Source organism: Enoplosus armatus, chromosome 1 (assembly GCF_043641665.1).
Source record: "Enoplosus armatus isolate fEnoArm2 chromosome 1, fEnoArm2.hap1, whole genome shotgun sequence".
Lineage (NCBI taxonomy): Eukaryota > Metazoa > Chordata > Actinopteri > Centrarchiformes > Enoplosidae > Enoplosus > Enoplosus armatus.
Window position 1 is genome coordinate 3,666,059 of NC_092180.1, and position 25,970 is coordinate 3,692,028.

The 25,970-nt window shown below is 44.0% G+C and overlaps 1 protein-coding gene across 1 annotated transcript in view; it reads left to right on the forward strand.

Moving 5' to 3' along the window:
- The window catches only part of mpped2a (metallophosphoesterase domain containing 2a), a 57,080-nt gene that overhangs the window by 30,903 nt on the left and 207 nt on the right, over window positions 1-25,970 (forward strand). The window contains exons 5-6 of the mRNA XM_070905431.1: window positions 24,341-24,456; window positions 25,427-25,540. Coding sequence (XP_070761532.1) covers window positions 24,341-24,456; window positions 25,427-25,540 — 230 coding nt within the window. The remainder of the gene's footprint in view (window positions 1-24,340; window positions 24,457-25,426; window positions 25,541-25,970) is intronic.

Genomic DNA, 25,970 nt, shown 5'->3' on the forward strand with positions numbered 1-25,970 from the left:
GTTGCCATTATTTTGTTTTTATCAATCCATCATTTAAATGTCTGTTTTAAAGGTCTTATGGATAAAAATGACATTCAGCTTCAAACATAATCCATTTTTGTAACTATGTGCAGCAGGTTGTCAGTTCAGCATGTGGCGGAAAGATTTGGATATACCACTGAGGAGCAGTTCATGCAGTACAATAAGTTTTTACTTTAAGTATTTTGGACACATCCATGTATGCTGTCCTCGCACAAGGCCTAAAGGAGAACATGCAAACGAAACCTGCTTTGACATCATATCAGTAGAAATCTGCACTTTCCCACGCCGATACTTTCAACTTTTTATCTCCTAAAACTGAGGAAGTAAAGCCTGTTCTGAACTCGACTCTTCAGGGATCGAGGTGGATTTGAACAAGGCCAAGCTTTCTCACACACACACACACACACATACATAGCTTTTTGGTTACTTAAATATGTGTCCACATTGAAATTGCGCCAACAAGTTGCCTCAGTTAATTAATCTCACTAGAGTATGTGGAAAAAAAACAGTTATCTAAAATAAAAACTTCAGCGTTGCCCCAGATGTTGGAAATCTGAGCTCTCCCGGAGCTGTGGGTTTATTGCTGGAAAAGAGATGAGATTTATTAAAAAACAGACTTCAGGAAGTGATAAGAATTAGAATTCCTTAAATGACTTTTTACTCATTACTAGTTTTTATTATATTAATGCCAGTAGTGGGTTATAAATTTCAGTTTTTTTGTAGTAAGAAAGAAGTAAGAAATGACATGGCCAGCGTGAGGACGCATTAGTAAGTAACACTGTTCATCTCCTCCTCGAATTTGCCACTGATGGCTTTTACATGAGATGTGATCTTAAAAAGCTGCAAGGAAATATAATTTCAGTTTTGTCATTCTGTGATTTGAACTATTTCCACTTGCAGTTGAATTAAGATGTTGGAACAACGCAGTCTGCTCATTCAGATACATTCAGAATACCAAAACATTCTGAAACGTGAACATGAACGTGAACATCTTTTAATAAATTAGGTACTGCTGTACGAAAATATCCTTGAGCTGTCATTATCAGAGTGAATGATCAACAGGGTGAATTCAAATTCTGCAACTAGAGATTATTTTCATCATCAATTAAGCTGCTGATTATTCTTTTGATTAATCGCCTTTGAGAAACAGTGAGAATTGTGAATCCAAGGTGACGTCGTGTTGCCTGTTTTGTTCGACCAAAATGTTAAAACCCAAAAAGGTTCAATTTACAGCGATATGAAACGCAGGAAAACAGCAAATCCTCACTTTTCAGAAGAAGAACAAATATTCAGAATTTCTGATTGAAAACGAGAGATTTCATCCTGTTCTTCTTTTTTTTTTCCACGACATTTCTTTATTAAACAAATAACGTGTCAGACATGTTTAATACCTTCTAATGCTGCCGATTCTCAACACTCTGAGTAAAACTCTGCTCTGACTTCAGACTCCTGCTTGGAGTGAAAGCAGTGTGCCGTGAAAGACACACAACACACACTGTTTAATGACGGATGCTTAACAGACCGAATACCTAAACCTCCTCTTCTCATGCTCACACACTCCTTCACACACACACACACACACACACACACTCTGTGGAAAGACGAGCAGGCTTCTGCACCTTGTCAATCAAGCTTCTTTAAGAGGGGCTGGAGGTCTCTTGGCGCTGGACAGTTTGGGATTTTATTCGCGTCGTTAACTCTCTCTCTGCTCCAGGCAACAAGATTTTTGGGGCAAAGTAAAACTTCTTTTCTCTGAACTTTACAACCTTTTAATGTATTTATTAATATTCTGTCTTTAATCTTCCTGCTTTAATGCAGGAAATGAATTTCTGTTTTTTGCCCTTTTTTAAATGTTAAAAAGCCGTTGCAGTGGATCAGCAGTCTGACAGCTTTTGCAATAGGTTAAACATTTAAAACATTTAAGGTCTGTGTTGAAATGTTAGATGATTACAGCCCCAAGACAGAAAATAATCTGTAAACATTGATTGAGTCATTTATCTACTAAAGATGGTGGCGTTTTTGAGAAATATGTGGGTCTAGAAGCTTGTTGACATAATGACTACAAGGATAATAAAGGAAAGAGCTAACAGCTAGCCAGACGGACCGGCACTACTCAGCATCTACTTTTCCCCGGCACTGGTCTGTTTATTTAGGACCGTACATCATTTCATTCAATACAGAGTTACTGAAGAGTGAAAGAAGGAGTAGCAAGTTAGCTCGGTTGCTAACGGGACAACAAGTTGACTTATTCAAAAGATGCATTTGTACCATCGTCTCCTGTCTCGTCTCATCCCTCTTTTGGGGAGCAGTTTATACTCAAACTCTCCGACTCTCTCTCTCTCTCTGTCAAGACTGATTGCTATTGGTCGATGGCGCGAATTTGCAAGTCACAGGTACCAAAGTTAAACTCAATCTGTGCAGATTTACTTCTCCCACGCGTGTTAATCCACTGATCGCGATAATTCTATTGAAATTCATTGATTAAGTCACAAGATTTTGCTGTTTGAAATGCTGGTGTGACCCGGTCTTTATACATAATCCACACTCCAAATATTCCCAATCATTTCCTTTTTCCGGCTTCTCCAACGGGACGATGTGCTGCCTCTGTTTGTTCCCGTCATTGTGAACTGAATCCTTTTTTATATTTCTGGGCTGCGGGTCAGACTGAATAAGCAGCTCTGAAGATCATCATTTTAGGCATTAGTTATTATTTTAAAGACTAAATTATGAATCAATCAAAATAAATCATTAGTTGCAGCACACTCACACACACACACACACACACACACACACAGTCGGCTCAGACATTAATATAGAAGGAGTGACAGCAGGCTGGTCACAGATATGTGAGGAATCCTGCTGGATTTGCCGACTCCGATAAGCTCTGCTGACGGATTCAGACCAGAGACGTACGAGCGGGAAAGAGAGAGAGAGAGAGAGAGAGAGAGAGAGAGAGAGAGAGAGAGAGAGTGTGAGAGAGAGAGAGAGAGAGAGAGAGAGTGTGTGAGAGAGAGAGAGAGAGAGAGAGAGAGAGAGAGAGAGTGTGTGAGAGAGAGAGAGAGTGTGTGTGTGAGAGAGAGAGAGAGCCCTTCCTTTGTCTCTCTCTCTCGCCCTCTCTCTCGCCCTCTCTCTGTAGGGATTAACCTGTTTTGCGATTCTGGACTTGACCACAATTTAACTCCCTGGTTGAAGGTCAAACTGTTGCTGCTCTCTCTGCTGCCTCCTCTCTCCCCCCCTCTGCCTCCTCCACTGGGGAGTCTCTTCCCTCTCCTCCCTTCTTCTCGCTTCCTCTCCTGCCGTCATTGTTTTTCTCTTCTTCTTCTATGCTGACACCTTTTCTCTTTCTCCTCTCTTTTGTCCCCTTTCCTCTCCTCCTCATCTTCCTCTTTTCATCTCCCATCCTCTCTTCTTCTCTTCTCATTTCTTCTTCTATTCCGCCTAATTTTCTTCCTTCTCCTTCCTCTTTCTTCACAGTACTTACTTTAGTTCCTGTTAACGAATGAAATGGCAATCAATGTTTGGTTGGTTTATTCAATAGCAAATCAGTCTGCTGGCTTGCCTGTGTGTGTGTGTGTGTGTGTGTGTGTGTGTGTGTGTGTGTGTGTGTGTGTGTGTGTGTGTGTGTGTGTGTGTGTGTGTGTGTGTGTGTGTGTGTGTGTGTGTGTGTGTGTGTGTGTGTGTGTGTGTGTGTGTGTGCGCGTGCCTCCCAGAGGCAGCAGATTAAATCCGACTGCCCTCATTTGACTCTCTGAAGCTCACCTCAGGGGAAACCTGGAGGGCCAAATGCAGATTTGTCATTTGCAGATCTTAGTTTTATTCATGTATTCATTCTTCACTGTAAAGGTCAGCTGTGTGTGTGTGTGTGTGTGTGTGTGTGTGTGTGTGTGTGTGTGTGTGTGTGTGATACACAGTGCTGATGTTTGACTATCAGCATGTTTAGCCTCAGCTGTTTTTATAAAGAGGAGGGCAGAGATCTGTGTGGTTGGTTTTCCTCTGGACTCTCTTTCCCCCGTCTATCTGTCTCTCTATGTGGGGCCAAAAGTATGTGGACGCCCCTGCCTTTGGGCCAGAGCTTCGTTTCAAAGATCTTAATGCTAAAGCATACGATTATATTTGATTGTGTGCTTCCTCCTTTCCTGTTTCAACGTGACAGTGCCCCCGTGCGCAAAGCCAGCTCCATAAAGAAATGATTTTCCCAGTTTGGTGTGGAGGAACTTGACTGGCCCACACAGAGCCCTCACCTCGGCCCCATCCAACCCCTTTGGGAAGAACTGGAACGAGCCAGACTTTATCACCCAGCATCAGTTGGACTTCACTCATGCTCTTGTGGTTGAATGGTGGCAAATCTTTGCAGCCAGGTCCCAAAATCTTGTGGAAAGCCTGAAACCAGAAGAGCGGAGGCTGTTACAGCAGCAGGTCAATGCCCATAGTTTTGGAATGAGATGTTCAATAATCATAAATGGATGTAATGTTCAGGTGTCCACATACTTTTGGCCAAAAACCTCCCCCTGTTACCTCCCCCTGTCTCTCGGTCTCATACTTTCTCTCAGGAAGTGGCCTTTTGTTGAATGAACATCCTGGTGCTGTAAAATAAGTACACACACACACACACACACACACACACACACACAGCGACTGGTTGCAATATTCGTTTAATTAACTGTTTATTCAAATCTTCGCTACAGAAACACTCTGATCTCTGGTCTGACAATAACAAGACAAGTCCTCATTATAAACAACATAAAAACTTCAGAATAAATTCAACAGAAACAAAATAAAACTTTTTTTTAAATGTTATATAAACTTTATTTGGACCTTTTTGATGTTAACTATTGAAGACTTCCATTCATCAACCGTTACCTTTCCATGTGACATAACTTCTGTTTGTCTGACCGGTCAGTCACAGACAGGTCAGACATTTACTTTTTTCTTTTTGTTGAAATATGGTCTCTACATTTGATATGGACAAAATGTGTGATATTAAGAATGGCAGTATCTCTATTAACAGGATAATACAGTATTTGCCAAATTTTGAATTAGTCATTTAAGGGGGGGGGTTCCAAATTGAACCAAATTGTCTTCAGGTTATGAAACATTTTGGAGCTGAATGATCTTCAATAGATATGTATGTATATGTGTACTTATGCCACCTGTGAAGCGAAATCTTTCTGCATGATGTGTCCATAAATTGGTCTTAACTGTATGTTGCATTCAAAACATTAAAATAATCAAATTGAAGAAAAACAATAAAATGTTCTATACAATGATGTACTACTTTTTAAAACTTAAATATACTTGGACAGCTCTATAACACATGAGCTTATTTAACTTCATGTTATTTTCATTCGTCCGTGTCACTGAGATCTGACATTTGTGTCGGCTGCTTTTAGCTTAATCACCCCTAAGTCACCTCTTTGCCGGCGCCAGCCTCTGTCAGTTTGTGTTGGCTGTCTGCCCACCACACACACTCTCTCACACACACACACACAGTGACACACACTAGAGTGTGAGCACATGGCAGCGCTACCTCCGATGAGGTAATGGGCCCTGACAAATGTCCGTCACCAAGAAGTCAAGGGCTTCATGGACGCTCTGCCCTCGTTTGTTTCACTCTGCAGAGAGTTCATCTGGTGAAACTTTATGAATCTGAAATGTCACATTATGGTCAAAACAAGTAGTGAAAAAAAGATTTTGATAACTTTTTATTCAAGAAAAAATGCAGAACATTTCCTAGTTCCAGCTTCTCAAATATGACCACTGCTTTTCTTTGTCATATATGACAGTAAACTGAAAATCTTTTGGGTTCTGGATGGTTGAAACAAATAATCTGAATATATTAACTTGAGCTCTGGGAAATTTTCTCTATTTTCTGATATTTTATAGATTAAAACAGTAAATTGATTAATAGATTATCTTTAGTCGCACCACCAAATGTGACCAGACAGATATAATCAAACAGTGACAACCTTAAAATTATGGTATTTTTTTACTTTCGTCTTTAAGTTTATACAGTTCAACTCTGAACAGCGTCCTCTTTCTTTCAGTCTTCCTCACGTACAGCAGAGCGTGGTTACTTTACAGTTAATCAGTCGTTCTTTTTGAAATTATTTAAATAAAGAAGAACACTAATTCCCCTTGAAATTAGTCTTAAATGTACCGACTCAAAATATTGATTCAGGAGTTATTATGGAGAAAATGCAGATTTGTAACTGAATCAATATTTTTCTTTATCCCTCGTGGAGGATTATTATGTGTTGAAAGATTTACCACCTTTGTGCCCGAGGAAACCATTTCATAATGGGATCAGATAAACAAATAAAAACTGGTTGTCAAGCTACACCTAAGGCTTTTCTAAAATATATATATATATATTTTTAAAAATGAAACGTTTTCCGTCGACAGCCGCGTCACATTAATGACGGCCATATTTCAGAATTAATGAGAAACTGATTTATTGATGTTAGAATGTGACACCTTTACTTAATGGAGCATAAGAGAGAAATCGTCAAGCATCTGTTCAACGGGGCCGGACTGCGGTGGACGCTCCTGCTGTGTGTGTGTGTGTGTGTGTGTGTGTGTATCTGTGTATTGCTGCTGTTGTTGGCCCTGCGTAGTGCACCCACGGGTGCTGGTGCAGCTGCAGGTGGTCGTCAGGTTGCAGATGCGGGGAGGTTCAGACTGCATGGAGCCTCCTGCAGCTGGTGGTGAAGGGTGGGGGAGAGGACGAGGCCGTCCAGCTCTGCGGCTGTAGCCTGTGTGTGTTTAAAGTTTCCCCGGTGTGTGTCAGAGGACTGAATGAGAGGGTTAAGTGATGGATTTGTCATCGCGCCCTCGCTCTTCTGCAGCGTGACGGCTCACAGCATTCCCTGCTAAATGACTCACCTTACACAAACGCACACAGGCATGTTTCTCAAACAGCTGTTATGCAACAAAAATCATACTGGAAACACACAACACACTGTACTCCATCACAGAGGAGTGATAATACAGACGGACTAAATGTTGCACATCTCCCTGAGTCCTCCTGGTGCTCCCCCACCCCCACCCCCACCCCCACCCCAAGGTGAGCCCCCAATATGTCAGAGGGAGAGTGATGGGTCCTCGCCGTCGTTTAATAAAGCTCTCCTCCGTGGCCTCGTGTGCATCAGTCACCGGCCGGGCAGCCAGAGGTCTGCCCCACGACAGCCAGCAGCTCCATCAAACACCGCCGGACCTGGAGAAAGGGCTGACACAGCCGAAGTCCTGCCCTGGATCCAGGCCACAACACGAGATTCACAGCAACAACAAAGGGAAATGATCCAGTTTGATAAGTCATTTAGTCTGGGGTTCACTCTTAACAAGTTGTTAGGTTATTTTATTTTTTTTTCTAGGAAGAAACATCAAGTGTTTGTTCAGTCCAGTTGTTGTTATTGTGATGCAGGTCAAGTGATTTGCTTTGAGCATGACTTAAAACTGCCTCTCAAAAATGTGAACTCACCCAGTTGACTAGTCCTTTAGTCTAATATCATGTCCAAAAGAAATCTTCCAGCAGGGGAAAATCGTTTCCATTTCATGTTCAGTCACTTTTTTTCTGATTGCAAATCAAACCGCTTTGAGAATTGTGTTGACATTTTCTTGACACTTTTGGTGGATCCAATAAAAGAAAGATTAGTCATTTAGTTTGGTATTGATTCGGAAACATCTTGAGATGTCAGGATTTCGGACTGTATTGATGTGTTATTTTGGATTGGACGGGTGCAGTCTATCTTCTGTTGTAGCCATGTTCCCTCTTTTCATTACAGCGTTATTTAGTTTGAGAAATTGAAAAAAAGGTAAAGAAATTAGTATGCAAAAATCTCCTTTGTGGGTAATTTGACCTCCTGCTCTGCTCGTCTCTCAGCATTATCAAAGGATGATAAATAATTATAAGTCTTTAATCTGTTTATGTAAGCCAAAGATTGAGCGCTCTTGAGAGATAACGGAGAGAGACGGTTATGTTTCGGCCGGCGGTGCGTTTCTGCTCTCGAGTTGTGTAGCAGACTGTTAGCGCTGCTCTGAGGTCAGATCGGTGTTTGTCCCTGACGGTGTGGACAGTCTGTGGTTACAGTACACAGAGAGCCTTCGGCTGGAAGGTAATTGTTCCTGTCGGTTTGCACGTCTCTGCTTGTGTGTGTGTGTGTGTGTGTTTGAGAGTGTGAGAGCTCGGCCCACCCTGTCTGAGATGTCGACGGCCTCGTCCCTTTGATGGGGACACACAGAGACGGATGTGGAGCGCTGTCTCTCTTCTTCTGCTACTTGTGTGACCAAACTTATGGAAACGAATGGATTTAATAGCAGATTTCTGCACAAATGTAACGCGCATTTTCTAATCTATATAAAATGTGCTTGAAAAAGACATCTTATAAGAGGATGTGTTTTTTTTATGTTCTAGGCACTGCGTTATTACTCTCTGTCTGCATGTTGTGACATGAATGTGCCGAGCTGGCAGCTAAATGAGTCGCCTGGCTCTTGTCACCTAATATGGTTTCCATCTTTTATCTAGAAGCACTTGATTTTCTTCACAAGTGTGAAGAACACTCATCCATTTGTGGCAGCGAGACACTTAACGCCAGACTAAAAGGAAGTGCATCTCATCTTCAGCTAATTTTGGTTCCAGTGTGAACGGAGATGTTTCCATGTCTCGGTCCTGGTTGAGCTTTTGTCTTTTTTCCCGATTTTTCACAGAAATAAATTCTGTCTTAATATGATAAATAGAGCCGGGTATTTTACCTCCATGCTTGGTTTTGATACCAAATATTGGAAACAGCACTAAGTACTGAAAGTTGGCATTAAATGCCTGGTCAGATTAGTGATCTTGTTTATTATACTTTTATCATGAAATTCCTGATTTAAATCAAACAAATTTTTGACTGAATAAGATATTAGAGAACTTTGTTCACATGAAAAAATATTTATAAGGCATCGTTTGGGTATCAGCACTAATAAAGAATATTGATATAATGATATCCATCCCTAATAACCAAGACCTGTACATGCTAGCTGTATCATTCTACTTCTGTTAAAGAAAAAAAAATCAGTTTGTCAGTGTTTCGGGGTTTGTGGGCAGGAGGTGGTGGAGGTGATGGAGGAGGAGGAGGAGAATGTGGATGTTGACATCTGACAGCCAGCAGTTCCTCGTGTTCGGAAAAGGCGAGCGGCACAAAATAAATCCTGAAACCGCTATCGATGAAGTTGCAGTGATTATGCTGTTGACTCGCCTCCTCTGCTGCCTGCGGTGTCCGACCTCCGGGGTCGACGTGCTGCTACAACTCTGACCTGTAAACACGAGACCTCTGAGTCCGTGTGACTCCTGTTTACAAGCTCTGGTCCACTTGAACTTGATCAAAGACATCAAGGGACTCTTTTACACTGTAGTTGAGACCATTTCTTTCCCTCCTTTTTTGTGCGCATGATGAATGGCTTTCTTCAGCACAGTTGCTCCCTCAACCTCAACACCGACCTTTTTTTCTTCCCTGTATCTCTAAGAAAACACAGCAAGGTCCGGTTCCACTTTTCTCTAAATGGACGGACAAGCAAAGGTCAACAGCGTGCCTTTGTTCTGGTGAACAGATAGGATCATTCATATGAGAGGTACACAGGGAAGTTCAATTCTCCACCTACAACATTTCTTTTTGACATGTTTGGCATTCTGCTGATGGCCTTGCGCCTTCGCAACGACGCACCCGCTCTTTCATCGCGCTGAAAGGGCTCTGAAGTGTGAGTTTCCTATAGGTGTTCTGCTGCCGCTGTTTGAAAGCCTTTCCTCTTCCTCCCCTCCCTCTCTCCTCCTTTTCTCTTCTGTCTCCATTCTTTCTCTCCCATGTCATTGAGTGGATAAGTATGTGGAGGCGTGTGTTTTTCTTTTTTGAGATGACAAAACTTGGAGTGGAGCGGTGGAGGGCAGGAAAGGAGAATGGACTAGTGGGGAAGGGAGACAGGTTAAGGAGGTGGAGGGGAGGCGGGTGGTGGCGACTTGCCTTTCAGCCCGTTTCACAGTGGCTGGCTACCTGCTTGTGTCAGTTGTTGCGTGGTGACCTTTGACCCAGGGGCTGGCGGGCTTCAGTGGCAGCGTCAGCTTTAATTAGAGAGCCACACGACTCGACGCTCTGCAGAGCCTCTGATCCTCGACTGCAAACGCTCAGATTCAGGCCGGACCGGGCAGAAGGGACGACAGATGCATGTAATGACAGACAAGTGGGGGGAGATCATCTAGTTCCCAAAGAGAGGACCCCAAGGAGAAGGTTTCTTTTTATCAATACTGGTTCTAATTCTGCTCATCAATTCTGGTTTGAATCCTGGTTCTTGTCATTCAAGAAACCAAAATATTTTGAACATGAAACATATTTTATCATAATCAGTAAGGTATGTGATAAAATGGCAAAATGTTGAGATATTTTCTTCATTTTTATCTATTTATCTTTTGTTTTTATCATCTTTTTTAGCCTGGTGTTGTTTGATGTTTGAGGATGCTTCTGTGCATCTAGGCTATCGCTCAGTGAGACATTACCACTGTTCTTCAGGTTTGCAGATACTTCACTCTTCCCTCAATCATGATGAATCGGGACGATTCCTGCAGCAGTAGAGTCGACCAAGTCTTCATTGCAGTGTCGCACTGAATGCATTTTAGACTGTGTCCAGTCTGCAGATCAGGGACATTCACTTCAGGTTTCGGCTCAGGTTTGGTTTGGTTTCTTGCAAAAAGTTTTTCGTCAGCTGCCATTTCCTAAAGTCACGTACCATCGCAGTGTAGGCACATACTGTACGATTATCAGGAGGTTGCTTGCCTTGCATTATTAGTAAAATACAATAACGTACAGTCGGCCTACAGTCGAATGTTCAAATGTTCCTTCAGAAAGGATGATGATTATGTGCACCCTGTAAAAAGGTAGTCCACAGCTGCCCTGTGTGTTTTATTAATTAACAGAATATTTTGTACTTCAAATGGGAGCCTGAGCTTTAATGTTCATCTATTTCATTAATTTAGTTTGGATGTCTTGGTCCTGCGGGTCTAAACGGTCCAGAGGATTGTTGAACAGTCTGTGTCTGACCCCCAAAGCTTCAGAATCCTTTCTGATTTCCTCTTCAGTCCAACTTCAGTTGTTGGTTTCCTCCAGCGGCTGTACAGTCGGGCCTTCAAAGAGCGCTACATTTCCAAGAGGATTAATTAGATTAAACAGAGTGTTTGAGCGCTCCTTGCTCCTATTAAAGTGTTTGTGCTTTCTCCTGCAGGACTGTGTGGCAGGGTTTCTTTTTTTTCTGAAGAGAATAATCAGTCGCATTAAGGAATACAGTAATGAAGGGATTGGTGGGCGGTTGGAGTCTGTGGGACCAAGCTGCTGTTTGTGGCGCTGCAACGTGAATCCATGCGGTGTTGATTTACAGTGCGTGTGCATGTTAAACGAGCCCCCCCCCCCACACCTAGTTTGTGTGTTAATTTGCCTGCTTGCAGCGTCTTCATATTTTTGAGGTGTGTGATGGTTAAGATTGATGTTTTTCTGCTGAAGCACTTGATGAGAGGCGAAGAATAGGTGCTCAAATGGGGGAAAAAGGGAGTATCATGAACTCATTTCTTCACGTTTCCCTGTTAGCTTATATAAATCTCTGCTGTTTTTCCAGTCTCGTCGTTTCTGTAAAATCCTTGTAAAACCCCTTAATGAGTTTTCACATTGTGTGTGTCTTTTGTCTATCATTTTGACCTCCAGCCTCCTTTAGCTGGCAGCACAGTGACTTTGGTTTGTTCACAGTGGAAGTGGAATTACCAGCCGTTAAGCCTGAGCAGGGATCAGCTTCCTCTTGCCAGCGTCGCCTACGAAGGTGAAACTGGCAAAACTCGCCTCACAGCAACAGCTCTGTGCAGCAGCACTGTACAGCTTTCACGGGTGGAAGAACTAGGCCTCTGAAGGGGGCAGTTCTTCTAAAACACAAACCTTTCTTCCACACTAAAATATATGTCCAGGCCTTTCCAGGTTTGAAATGATGCTTTTTGCCTGTGTGAGGCAAATATAGTGAGAACGGAGGGGGGGGGGGAGACAAGAAACCTGGAAACACTGGCGCAATCCTTTTAATTAAACCAGGAAAAGATTGTTGTCAAGCTAATGGACTGAGATGTGAGAGAGGGAGAATGAGCAAGGGATGAAAGGAAAGCCAGTGTTAGGAATACAGCGGGGGATTAAAGACAGTGAGCGAGTGTTACAGACCCCTGGCCAGTTTGCTGCTGTAATGAACATTAGGGCTGCGGCATAAATTTAATGACCTGTGAAACAAACAGCGTGGCTGAGACCAGTGCCTCTGAATGCTAAGTGGCTCTATTATTAATACCAGCTCAGAGATGCCACTGTGTAAACACACTGTAAGTCTCTTTCCCCTATGAGGCCCGTTAAACACACAGCCGCCGTGTGTTGGCGTTGCACCGGCTCACCGCGGCTCTTTGAAACGGGGTCACGTCTTCCTTTGTACCTGCAGAATTAATGGCACGTCGCCCCCGTTAACAGCATACCTGCGCTAACTAACAGGATATGAATAGCATTGCAGCTAATGGCTGTGCAGGTTAGTCACCTTGATAATGAATAGCTTAGTGATGGGGCAGGTGAGCAAGTGGTAATAAATAGGTTCCATGCTGCTCAGAATTTAACAGGCAAGCGAGGGCGAATGAATAGCAGAGTTCATCCTACGCTGTTTGGTGACATGTCATCAATTTGTGCATGATGTGTTCAAAGAATAGTGATTCAACCACGTTTGTTTTAAACCGAAATGTATTTGTTAAAATAATAATAAGGTGTGGGGAGAGAGAAGGGCTGATTCATTACCTCAAACCTTAAATATATTCATAATATCTTTTAATTGTAACTGGTAAATAAAAACATATTTGAAAAACTCAAATTGTGTTTAATCTTTCCTAACACACCATGGTGGTTCCTTGTGGCTGATTCGATTGCCTTACATCCGGCCTAAACTTCCTGTTTAAACTGAAAATATGTCAAAGTAGAGAAGCAAGACTGCAGTTATCATGCGACTTTGAGGCAGTTAGGAAGCAGGTCTGCAGGTATGGGGGTTGGAAGGAGCTCTGAGCCTGATTACGAGCAATGCAGGCTTAATCAAACGATCCAGCACAGCAGGGAGCGCAGGGGAGACCAGAAGAGCCCAGAGCTAACCAGATGTCTGCGACATGAGGAGGGATACATGACATGAGGAGGCCGCTCGAGGCTATAAAATGCAATCACAATCCCCTGGAAGGGAGCCCAAGATGGCTCAGCAACCAGCCGGGGAGTAAAGGCGATCTGTCAGCAGACGGTCCCCTGCTCTCCCTCTGAACCCGACCGCAGGCTACCTGCTCATTCAACAGAGAAGACGCTAAAAAACACCAGGCTGCTCTTTCAGCAGGCAGGCAGCGGTGGGTTTCCATCATTATCAACACCGTGGTCGTGGTTACAAAGGGGGCGCGTGTATGTCTTTGACTTCTGAAATCTGCCCATCTGTTTGTTTTTTCTTTGCTGTGTTTGCCCTGGTGTGTGTGTGTGTGTGTGTACACTGGCAGATCCTGGGCTCAGCAGGACTCCATCTTGCTTTCCATCCCATGCTGAGTTTCACTCTATGAGGGGATAAATATTTGAAAAGCAGAGGAAGCCCTGTGTCCCAAGCTGCTGTGGCCTGAGGTGTGGCAGCCCTGCATTAGCTGCACCTTTTATACACAGTGACTTATCTGTATTTCTGCCTAAACATAGATTTCAGCTCAGAGTGTACCTTACTGTCCTGGCCATTACTCTCTGCAGCGTTTGGTGTGAAAGGTCACCAACCTGAGTGCTGGTGCAGCTGAAGCTCAGATGTATAAGTAATACCATCAATGACAACAAGTCTGGATACAACAGTAGAGATGCTAAGTGCTGGAGGGTCTTTGATGGAGAGAAAAGAGGTGCAAGCTCCACCGAGTTTTCTTGCAAGTTTTGGAGGAAGAAAACATTAATGATTTAAGAGTGAAATGGGAAAAGATGAGGCTCAATCAGACTGTTCAAGGTGTTATTATTTTTTTTTTTTTACAGTTGGCATCCTCTAAAAGCAGCCCACACTTCAAGCTTGGTTCTTTGTATACAGTACATCACAGCGGGTGAGGATTACATTTGAGGACTCCTGGTTTTTCCTGGTTTCAGCCCCTTAGTTCCAGTTAAGTGAGCTACAGCATACAAAGATATTTTAGACAATAGTCCAATTGTGTGGCAAACAGTTTAGAGAAGGTCCTTTCCTGTTTCAACATGACAATGTCACCGTGCACAAAGCCAGCTCCATAAAGACATTATTTACCCTGGCCTGACCTCAACCCCATCCAACACCTGTGGGAACGAGCCAGACCTTATCACCTGACATCAGTGATGGACCTCATCTTGTGGAGAGGCTGAAACCAGACTTTTGGCCATCTAATTGTATGGATTACCAAGCTGCATTAAAATGTTTAGTTAACTAATACTATGTAATTATTTAATCTGACATTATTCTCAATGTGATAACTAGACAAAGTTGACCTGACTTGAGTTAATTTAATTAAACTGATCATGATCATGCAGAAAATTACAGAATAGCAGATCTCACATTCACCACAGCTTCATCTGGTCGTTTTGTGTCCAGTGCTCTCCGCACACAAACACACTCTCACACACTTCTGCTTCTCCCACGTTGACTCCCTCCTCGCCATGTGGCCCGTGAGGGAGATGCGGATTGTCTGTAGCGAGCCATCAATCACGGCGGTAACGACAGCTCCATAAACAGAAGGGCAGCCTACCGACTGGCTTCTGCTCGGCGGTGATAGCATTCACATCGTCCTGCAGCACTTCCTTTCCTTCCTGCTGACCTCTGCGCAGCTTCAGTGGTGTGGACGGGACTCTGCTTATCTCCACTCGCTGAATTTAGACGCCCGATGTGGGTGGCAGGAACACCCAGGTGTCGGCAGGGATGTAGTGTCGTAAATAAAAAGGTGGGCAAACTGTGACGTCCAGTTCAGTGATCAGCGTCAGGCAAACGACCAGCGATAGAAACAAAACTTAAATTTAGGAAATGTATTCGAAGGAATATGCAGATTTATGGCAAAATGGAATGACTTATTGGCCGGTTTGAAAGCTGTATGGCTGCGACTAACGCATCTTAAATTTCAGTTTATCTTTCGATCATTTTCCAGATTCACTGTGCAGCCTATAAAATGTCTGAAAATAGTGAAATATCGCATCCTTGAATAGCTTTTGTCCAAAATCCAACCATATTCAATGTTGAGTGTAACAGAGAATATCAGCAAATCCTTACATTTAACGAAGCTGAAACCATCAAATGTGAAGCAATGAACGATTTGAACACTTAATCAAATATCGGATTTTTTGATTAACATCACCAGGTAGCTGCCAGGTTTACTGTGCTGCTGGATATTTCGTGAACATCTTTTGAATTGCTTTTTAAATGAATCTAAATGCATCTGTACAACTCCTGAGCTCCTTTTGTGCAGACTGCCCTGTTCAGCCTTGTGTGTTTTGTTTTGTCTGTGTTCCGGCTTGTTGTATACAAACCCATGAGACTAACAATGCCAGTTTGTGTGCTTTCCTGTGCCTATTGTTGCCGCTGCGTCTCCGTGCCCCCGCCGGCATCCACTCGCTGTAAGGTCGAGACAATGACCACGAATAGAGTGCCATGTATCGGCACTGGCTTGACCCCGTGGCCCTTCCTGTTGCCTTTAACGCCCCTTCCTCGTCCTCCCCCCTTGACCTTTGACCTCTGCAGCAAAGACTGGTTGGCCTGTCATGTCAGGACAAGACAGGGTGTGCTCCTGGCCTTTTGATGGGAATCTGTGAGAACCTGCTACCTCATAGTCCTCAGGAGGAGAGGAACTCCATACCGCTGGACAGACAAATACCAATATAGTCAAAGCAGTAATGTCTTGCTTAAGCAGTCGGATGGTGCTGAAGATGGTGGTGCTTTTGAACTGTCCATCGCGAGTCCGAGCAGTGCAATGCTAAATTTTAAATGCAGGGAAGGAAGGATAACATGCCGAAGCAGTTCATAGGAGGAGCAGGGGAGAGAAATGGTCTGTCGAATAGTGAATTATTTCGGACGCAGTCTGGCTTTTTATTAAAGTAAGAAAGGTTTGAAGTCTGAATGCACCAACTTCTAATGTCACCACTCGGGGCTAATTCATGTCAAAGCATCTCAGTTTTTGTGGGGTTTTTTCCTGTTGAAATTCAGTTTGTTTCTGAAGAGCGGCAGCAGACCTTCAGCGTTGGGCCTGAATTGGCACAATAACTAGCAGAGGCCAAAACACACAATGGTCCTTTTTTCATAATTTCCTTTCATCCCGGTTCTGCTCTCGGTATTGTATGTCATAAATGAAAGTTTGAAATGTTCAAATAGCTTTTTCAATTTTTTTTTCTTTTTTTTTTCAATTAACTTGCGGACCTGGAGCTGTAGTCTTTGTGCTGGGGAAGAAAAGCAGTGAGAGGGTACAGCCTGAAAGACACACCTGTGTAATGAAGTGCGTTCATTCAATTTTCAGATCACCTTGTCCTGTTTGAAATCCATAGAAAAAAGGCTGCAGCCCCGGTCCTTGGAGCAGAGCTGGGAAATGAAACCTTGCCTGTCAGTTATTGTCACAGAGGAAAGCTCACTTATTTCCCAGAGATATTATCCTCCCTTCTGCCTCCCTTCACCCCCCCCACCTTACATTGTTCTCCAGGATCAAGTTCATGGAGGTCGGGGCTAGAGGAGGGTAACGGGACCCTTGTCCCTGTGTCTCAGGGCAGGTTGAATGGGTCTCGGCCCCTGCCCCCAGCCCCCAGCCCCCATACAGGCTCTCTGAATAGTCCCCCTCTTTTTATTAGTCTGGTCTCTGGTTTCTTCAGTCCTGTCTGGCTTCCTGACAGTCCATATCCATACTTCAAAGTGTGTACATAGACACATCCCTGTTCCCATAACACCTCCCTGCTCCTCCCAAACCCCACCTGCCAGTGTTACAACAACAAGTACTAACTAATACAACTACTACTTCAAGAAAGTAATAAATCAGTAATGAAAGTAATTCTAACCTGATATTAAGAAAAAACACTAAACTGCATCCTGTTTAACATTCATGTAGTGTGATTTATTTTTGAATACCTACCAACTTTACAGGTATATCTGTGATAAGCTAATACGATAATCTATTGGTCAGGCTCAGTCATGTAACTGGCTGTCAAGTCTTTAAAAAAACGACTGGAAGAAGGAGAGACCAAACTATTTCAAAGCAGTTTCCGGCTACACAGAGAAAAACAAACTGGCCCAGCTTCAGGTATTGTGAGCTTTCCTTCACCTCCTGTGGTTCTTGCTAATTTGGTTCATTTGTTAGGAAGTGGGTTTTGTTCTGTAACAAAGCCTTCCCAAGGCACCAATTATGGTTTAAATGACGAGAATGACACTTTTTGTTTAGACGGCTGGTATCCTTAAAGCCTCCATGTGGCGGATTTTTATGAGATTATAGCAACTTTCAAATTATTCTGATGGCATCAGTTGTTTTTTTTGTTTTTTTTTTTATTGGTAGAAAAGTGGAGCAAACTTGGTGCAGTCTATGTGATGCTTTCAGGCCATTCAGCTCAATGTCACAACTGGGAGTGGTGCTCCTTGTGGGGGGGGGGATTATTTATGCATATTTTGGATAATTCTGTCTGTAAATGTTGGTTACACTTCCTCAAAAAAAAAAAAAAGGCATCTGGTCTGTGGGACCGAGTGACATACGGTGGTTCTGAACATGTTTTCTTCAGTTAACCCTGTTGATGCTCTGTTATCATTTCGCTGTGGTGACACGTAGATAGATTTAATCATTCAGTGGCTCAGAGTGTTAACAGTCCTGCTCACTCTGACACACAGACGCTTTATTCTGTTTTAGATCGTCTTTACACCACACACACACACACACACACACACACACACACACACACACACACACACACACACACACACACAGCACGCACACTGAGCCACACTCTTCCAGACAGGCAGTTTCAGTTACTGTAGTCTTTGATGTCTGTGCTAATCCAGTGTATCACCGGCTGCAGAGACTATGTGTGTGTGTGTATTGAAGGGAGTGGGGGGTTGCTTAAGGAGGAAGTCTCTTAGATGTAATGATGGCAGGGGATACGCTCTGAACATCTCTGCTCTCATTTGATTTCCTGCTACAATGTTGGGCACTTGCCCTTTTCTTCGTTCCTTTTTTCTTTCTTCCTCCGTCTCACCGTCTCTCTCGGTCTTCACTTGCCCTCAGACCTGTACGTGGTGAATTGCTGGGAGCTGCCGGGTCGTTGGTAGCAGCTGTGTTTGCTGCGAAGCGTCTGCTGGCTGATGCAGCGGTTGTTTTACATTAGCGGCCTGCAGGTCAAACTGCAGCTGGCTGCATCTCAGCGTGGAGACAAACCCTGGGGAGAGAGAGAGAGTGTGTGTGTGTGTGTGTGTGTATGTGTGTGTGTGTGTGTGTGTGAGAACCATCCTGTCCCCATGGTTGTAGCCTTTCCTAAGCGGGCTAAGTCTGGTGGCTAACCCTTAGCGCCTCTGCGTTTGGCAGCATGACTGCAGCGAGATTAATCCATTCCACACTCCATCAGTCACTAGGCACAGGTTATTAGTGCTGGGGCAGCACACACACACACAACACACACACACAGACACACACACGTGCATGGCCCCTTCACCCTTGTGACTTCGCCTTCTACCACGTCCCCAAAGTTTGCAAAGGTGGCCTTGGTGTTGAAAGGCCATTTGTCAAAACCGAGCCAGAGTCTCCACTTGGCTCCTTTTAATAAGGCTACCTGGGCTCTGGGATTACACTAACACACACACACACACACACACACACACACACACACACACTGCACTCTGCTTTGCACATACTCATGCAGCTCTGAGTGTCAGGTGGTGCGTCCCGCGGGGCTTATAAAAGTCCCATTAACATGGCCCTCCTCATTGGTTCTGACAGGTTGATCAATTAGACCCCTCCCCCCGCTGACCCCGGGGCCGCTCTGACTCAGAGGTCAGACACGATGGATCGCTGGTCCTGCACACACACACACACACACACACACTCTCCCTCTCTCTCTCCTGTTATCTCTGGGCTGGTCACGGTGCAGCTTGTTCGTCCCGCCATGTGTTCAGCGCCGGGCTGATATCCCAGGGTGCACTTGTTCTCCGGCTTTTAGGTGGAGGATCATACTTTACCTGAGACATGTTTCGATCTTATCTCTGCTCACACACACACACATACACGGTGCTCTTTCTCGCCCTGCAGGGAGTGTGTGTGTGTGTGTGTGTTCTACAATTCTTCTGCAGACCAAATGTGCTCATAGAGACGAGGGAATTCCTCTAATGTGAGAATTATTGCCAGTTCCCTCTTTTTTAAGGGTCTAGTTGAGGTTCCTCTCTATTTTCTCTCTATTTAACACATAGATTTGGACACGATTCCCATTAATAATAACATTTTATTCAGCGCCTTCATCGCTCAGATACACTGAGACATTGCTGACGATCACACGCTGAACGCGTTTGACAAGAAAACAAACAGTTTTTCTTTGCCTTGAGGGATTATAACCAACATTTTCCACCAGAGAGTTTGGTGTTTAAGCTCAGAAAGAAGCGGCTAACTATGATCTAAGACTGAGCCCCTTAATCGAAGCCCAACATGTGTAGTTGCAATGCATTCTGGTCCACTTCCTGCATTGATCCAACACTTAAGTGCAAGTTACCTTCACAACCACTCTCCTGTTTTCAATTAAATTTGGTAAAGATACTCGTGGTCTCCAGAGGATATTTCCTGATGCATTTGACTTCTTAACCTTTGCTGTTGTTCCACTGTCGAGCATTTTAGGTCCTTGGTAGGAGATTACAGTTACAGTTGCGGTGTTTGAAGGGGCAATCTTCACTCAGGCTCGAGGAAAGAATGCATGGTCTTTACAGGTGTAGTGATGCAAACAGACAGACAGTAGTTCGTGTTTGTTGTGAGGTCTCAGTTGGTCGGCTGAGAGCCTGTACTGTGTTTGGTAAACAGTCTGACTGCACAGAGTAAATGGAGGTACGACACATGCTTTTTAACCTGTTGTTTGACGTACAACAGCAGGTTAGAAGGAAAAAGAAAAGGACGGAGAATCTTTAACCCCCGGAGGCTGCCAGCAAAATGACCAGTAGATCATTACTGTATTATTTAATTTATCCGAAACTGGACTAGAAAATGTCCAAGAGTAGATGAAACTGATTCAACCTGCTCATGAAACAACACATCATACGTATTCATTTAGCAAATGGGGGTTATGTATCTGCCAGGTGTAAGACAAGACTGTATTAAAGCCAACATACTGCTTAACCAACAATTATTAAAATGGTTCTATGGCTGAAGTTAATATTAATAACAATACTTGTCTGATATCTATATATACTTAATATCACAACATGATGGAAAACTTCATTTAAACAACAGAATTAACATGATATGATCATATCCGTACAACTGCAATACAGTTCCACTACTAGTCAGTAAATGATATTGAGCCCGATGAGGCTCCAAAATCATTTCTGGGGGACAGGAAACCGTCCGAGGACCTCTGCCTTTAAACAGCTGATTCAGTGAGGTGTAAACAAATGGTTAAAATGATCCGTTAAGTGAGGGAGCAGTCGGATTGAAAGGCGAGGAACGAAGCATTCAGTGTGTGTGTGTGTGTGTGTGTGTGTGTGTGGTGTTAGGGGGGTATCATAGCCTGTCTAGGGACCCAGATAGAGCAGTTTGGGGGAGCAGAGGGGTTAAGAGCGGTGTCACGCCCAGAGAGACGCTGCGCCGCCGTCCTAATGATGTCCACCGGCCTAATTGAATATTGACGTTCTGCACACGAGGGCTAAATGGCTTCTGTCTGCTTCACCTCCGCCGGCGGCCCGGGCTACTGATTTTTAACCTGTTTCCAGCTTTTGATTCCCAGGGGGGGGTGGGGGGGTCGTTAAATGTCCCTGTTACCATGGTTACCGGCTTTTCGTCCTCTTGATGCAGTGTTTCATTTGGTTTTGTGCGTCGTTGTTTGGAGCTGCTGAGTTAAAGAAGGTGGGGTGTTTTTTTTTAGAGTTTCTCGCAGTAAGTTCTCTTGTTGGCTGCAGGGAGGTTTTGATGAACTGAAACACCTCAGCCAGCACGCGATTGCACCACAAACACGCGACTTCTCGAAGGCGAAGTTTCTGTGTCGTCGTCTTGTTTATTGCAGATCTCCTGCTCGCTCTTTTATCTTTCTTTCTTCCCTCTGATTGTCACCTCCTTCCTCCCTTTTCTCTTTTTTTTTTTTTTTTTGTCTTACTTCTATTTCTGTGATGCCGTTCTACTTCCCACTGTGTCTGCCTCCAGACGCTTCTCCTTTGTTGCCACGGCGACGCGTTCCAGATGGCGAGTGTCGAGGCAAGACTGGGCTCCGAATGTATTCTGATCACAACACACACGTTTGTCTACGTATATACACTGAGAACAGACTGAGCAGTGTACATTCTGTTCAACACTCGCATCCTACTCAGATGCTGGTCGACGTGCACTCTGCCCACTATACACACACACACGCTCAGCAGTACAGTATAATAAAACCTGTGTCACAGCCACACAGGAAACAATCTCTCCTTTATGTGACCGGGATGTCATTAATCTTGGCGGAGGTTAACAAATGCACTTGCATGGAAGGTATATTTCATAGGCAGACAGCCGACAATGGGGCCATTGTGGCGTCGAGCTGCAGCGCCGCGCTCTGCATTCAGTCAGGACCTTTTGGTTGGCTCCGGATCCACGGCTCATGTCGGGTTATGTTTCATGTCCCAGATGAATGTGTTTATGCGGGAGAAAACATGTGAAACACGGAGCAAAATCAACGTTCCAGCAGTTTATTTATTTCTGCTGCAAGAAACCACGATTTATTTTTCTGAATGAGGGGGAAAATAAATGCGTTCGGCCATTTTGCAAAGTTTGGCCTTGTCGCTATTAGTCAAAACCAGAGCCAGACAAATACCCTGCCAGTGCTTTCTGTGTGCAGCCGGCCGACCAGGCCAGCTCAGCTCTGATTCACTGCTTTCTAAGTTTCTCCACACCACCGCGCAGCAGCAGCAGCAGCAGCAGCAGCTATTTCCACCTGAGTAGTGTTGAGTCTTCCCAGTAATCCATTAGACTTCCATTAGCTCCGATTTGTGTGATTAGTTCTAATTAATCAGTTCAGTCTGTGGCCTTCACTCCCCTGCGCGCTCCTCACATTTCATTTTTAACCTCATTTCTCAGCTCTCCACCGAGCGAGAGAACGACTGAGCGAGCAAATCAAAGAGCGAGCTTCAGGTCTGCCGCCGCCGCCTTTTTTGTCAGAGCGCACAAACACTCGATACTGTTCACGCACCGGACCCAAACGGGCTGAGCCGCTGCTCTGACTGTATTATCATGCTCTTTTCTCCCACCAAGCTGAATTAATTGGATTTTTTTTTGTGTGTGAGATACTTTAAGAGCTTGGTTTTATTTTTAAATGAACCAGGAGGGACTGAGAGCTCATGTTTTACACATTTTGAGTCTGCCCCCCCCCCCCGTCCAACAGTAAATATTGATTAGAGCCGGAGCGTCCATCCCTCACTGTAACAAAGCCTATTGACGTTTGTGGCGCCCTGATTTCCCCTTGGTCAAATACCATACGCAGCACCATCGCCAAGTGACCGGAAGCTGCTCTGAACTCGGCGGTCTGTCCCAAAGTAACCTGGAAACAACAGATCCCAAAATCATCTTTTCATCTGTGACTCTTTGCTGCTCCGAGCTGCAAAACTCAAATTCAAATTAAAAGATTAATTTTTTTTTTCTGGGCTTGTTGCAGTAGGTCAGCTTATATACTGAGGTATTATGTGGTGATAATCTATCTTCCTTTGCTCTGTTGTCAGCCTTCTTCTGCCATTACCACTATTGTGATAAATGAAGGCTCAATTTATCAACCAACCTCTACTCGATTTCTTTTTCTCCCCTCGGTTTCCCCACCCCCACTCCTACATCTAGCCTTTGCATGGTTTGCTTTATTTCTTCATCTGTTTTCACCCCCCCCCGCGTCCATCCATCCATCCATCCATCCATCCATCCATCCCTCATTCCCACTCAGCCAGATCGGGGCTTTCTTTGTGTCTGCTGTTGAAGGCTGAGATGCTGCCTGTCACCCCGGAGCTGCAGTCTCCCATCCAGGCTGCCGGAGGTGGCCCGGCTGCTGTCAATCAATCTGCAGCCTGTGTAGCAGAGATGGTGGGGGTTGACGTATGATGTGGCTCCCTACTGCTTAGAAATGCACTTTTTCTTTTGTAGAAGGCCTGCACAGTTAATCGTTTAGATTTGGCTTCTAAAATTAATTAAACTTGATCGCCTTGTGCTTCAAACCAAGGTGTTTGTTTTCAACTATGCAGTGGTTAACAATCTCATGCATTATCACTACATTACTGTGGGTGACCACAGTAATGTAGTGTACAGTACTACACCGCCGTTGCATATCCTCTGGAAGGATTCCTTTATTTTATTCTTACTGTGGTGGCATTGTCATTATTTCACGTTCCATGTCTGATGAACTCAAACAAGACAAAAACAAACTTGTTTTAAGTTCAAGATTTGTAGAAATACAGTATTTGTATAACATGCTTTTTCACTGCGACCTATTATTAGTTACGTATTAAGCACTTCCAATACACCAGGCCATTCACAACCTTAACAGCGGTCCTCCAATGTGGCCTCTGAATGTGGTCTGAGCGACTGATCTCAATGCGTCCTCAATGTGTCTTGGGTGCACGTCAATGCCAGGTGTGAACAACTTCCTGCAGCTGCTTCACAATAAAAGCCATAACCAGCTCCATTCCTTTGAAGCCTTTTAATAGCGACACAGCAGCAAGTTTTAAGTCAGCTTTGTTAACATTGTATGAAGCTGCTGTCTGACGTCTTTACGATGCCGAAATTGAAGCTATTTCAATGAATTTTTCCTAACTCGGCTTACGCCAGGGACACAAACACTCCTTAGTTCCTGAACATGCATCAGCATCTGTCGCATGGAGGCCCTTTGGTTTTGTTTGCTTGGATGAAGCTGTAAAAACTTTTAAGTGAATTTAGTGAATAAGGACACAGGAGCAAGATAATAAGCGTTAAAACAAGACTTTCTTGCCGCTGCATTTAAGAAATGACATGCTGAAGAATAGGTGCATAAATCCAGTGATGTATTTCGTCGTTTTATGCCGTAATCATGGTGGAGTTAGTCCCAGGAGCAATGTTAATGTGCTCTCTCTCCCTCTGTCTCTGCAGGACTCCGTGGTTTAACGGCTGGGGGTTCAACCTGCCTCGGGGTCAGTCTCTGCTGGATAAATGGAACCTCGTCCCTGAAGGCATCGACATCCTGATGACCCACGGACCTCCGCTCGGTGAGTCCAATTAACCAATCACAGCCTCCTCATCACCATATCTAATGAGGTTGTGACTCATTATTCAAAATGTGTACGAAGTCACCGGAGGCGTCGCAGCAGGCCGTGTGTGTGTGTGTGTGTGTGTGTGTGTGTGTGTGTGTAGATGTGTGTGTTTGTACACTATAGTCAACACGGTTTTAAATCCAACAATATCTGGAGCGAACACCCTGAACTATGATTCAATATTTGTGTTTGACTTGATGAAAAAGAAAATACATATTGTTTTTTTTATTTTTTTTCTCTGCAGACTGATTCAGTTTTCCTTCTAGTTGTTTGGGTCCCAGTTGTTTTTTCCCTGCTTGTTTTTTCTTCTTTTTTTTTTGCGCCTCTCCATCTGGCTGTATTGAGTGATTTCCTTCCCTCTCGCCTACGGAGAGTTGCTGCTGCTGCTGCTGCGACAGCCGCTGTGGCCGTTTGATTGCATTGAAACTCGATTTTGCACCAGTGTGACAGACGCTGCAAACGATTGGAGAGAGACCATGGGAGAGGAGGAAGAGCAGGGCTGGGGGGGGGGGGGGGTTGAAGCCAGAAATGGAAGAAAAAATCAGGTTTTGCACAACTGTGGAATAAATATCAAGAACAGGTTTCATCTGCCAGAATGTGTTTAGATTACTGTTTAGAGGCAGGGTTGAGGTTTTCACTTATTTACAGGGTTCAGTATCAAGAGCTGGTTCTGAACTAGAAAAGCTGCAAATACATAAGAACAAGGAACTTTCAATGAATTTTCCTCAGTACTGTTTCCCTGATTGTCCTCGATAGAAATATAACAAATTTTTGATAAATGTTCAATGAAATTAAACCACCCGTACACGGGGAGAAGGGAGCGCTAATGCACCTTAAACACCGTTAAACAGAAGGAATAGAGGTACAGTAATAGAACAGAAAACTTGATAAAACTGATAAACAACTGCTGTGTCTGTTTGCGCAGGTTTTCGAGACTGGGTTCCTAAGGAGCTGCAGCGGGTCGGCTGCGTGGAGCTGCTCAACACGGTCCAGAAGAGGGTGCGACCCAAACTTCATGCCTTCGGAGGCATACACGAAGGTACTAAGAATAAAACCCGGGGTCAGAGGTCAGGAGGGTCTGAGCTCGTACAGAGGATAACTTGAGTAGAGCTGTCGGACATGATGGACACCGTGTTGTCAGACTTATTAAATATTTCTTTCCCCCTAATATAGTTACCATACATTCAAATTATATAATTATTGTCTACATCTTCAGACCCTTTATGACCCGACTCTGTGATATCATTAAAGTCATTACATTGGAACAATATCTTGTAAATCAATATCTTATCGCTGTCAAAGATAACGACACTGTTTCATGGCCAAAACCCAAATTGTGTGCAAGTATTTCACCCCTGAATATAAATGTAACTGTATTAAACTCAAGCCAGTAAAGTCGAGATAAAACAACGTTTGGTTCGGTGATTGTATGCTTCCTGTTGCTGACACCTGAACCCCCCCCCCCCCCA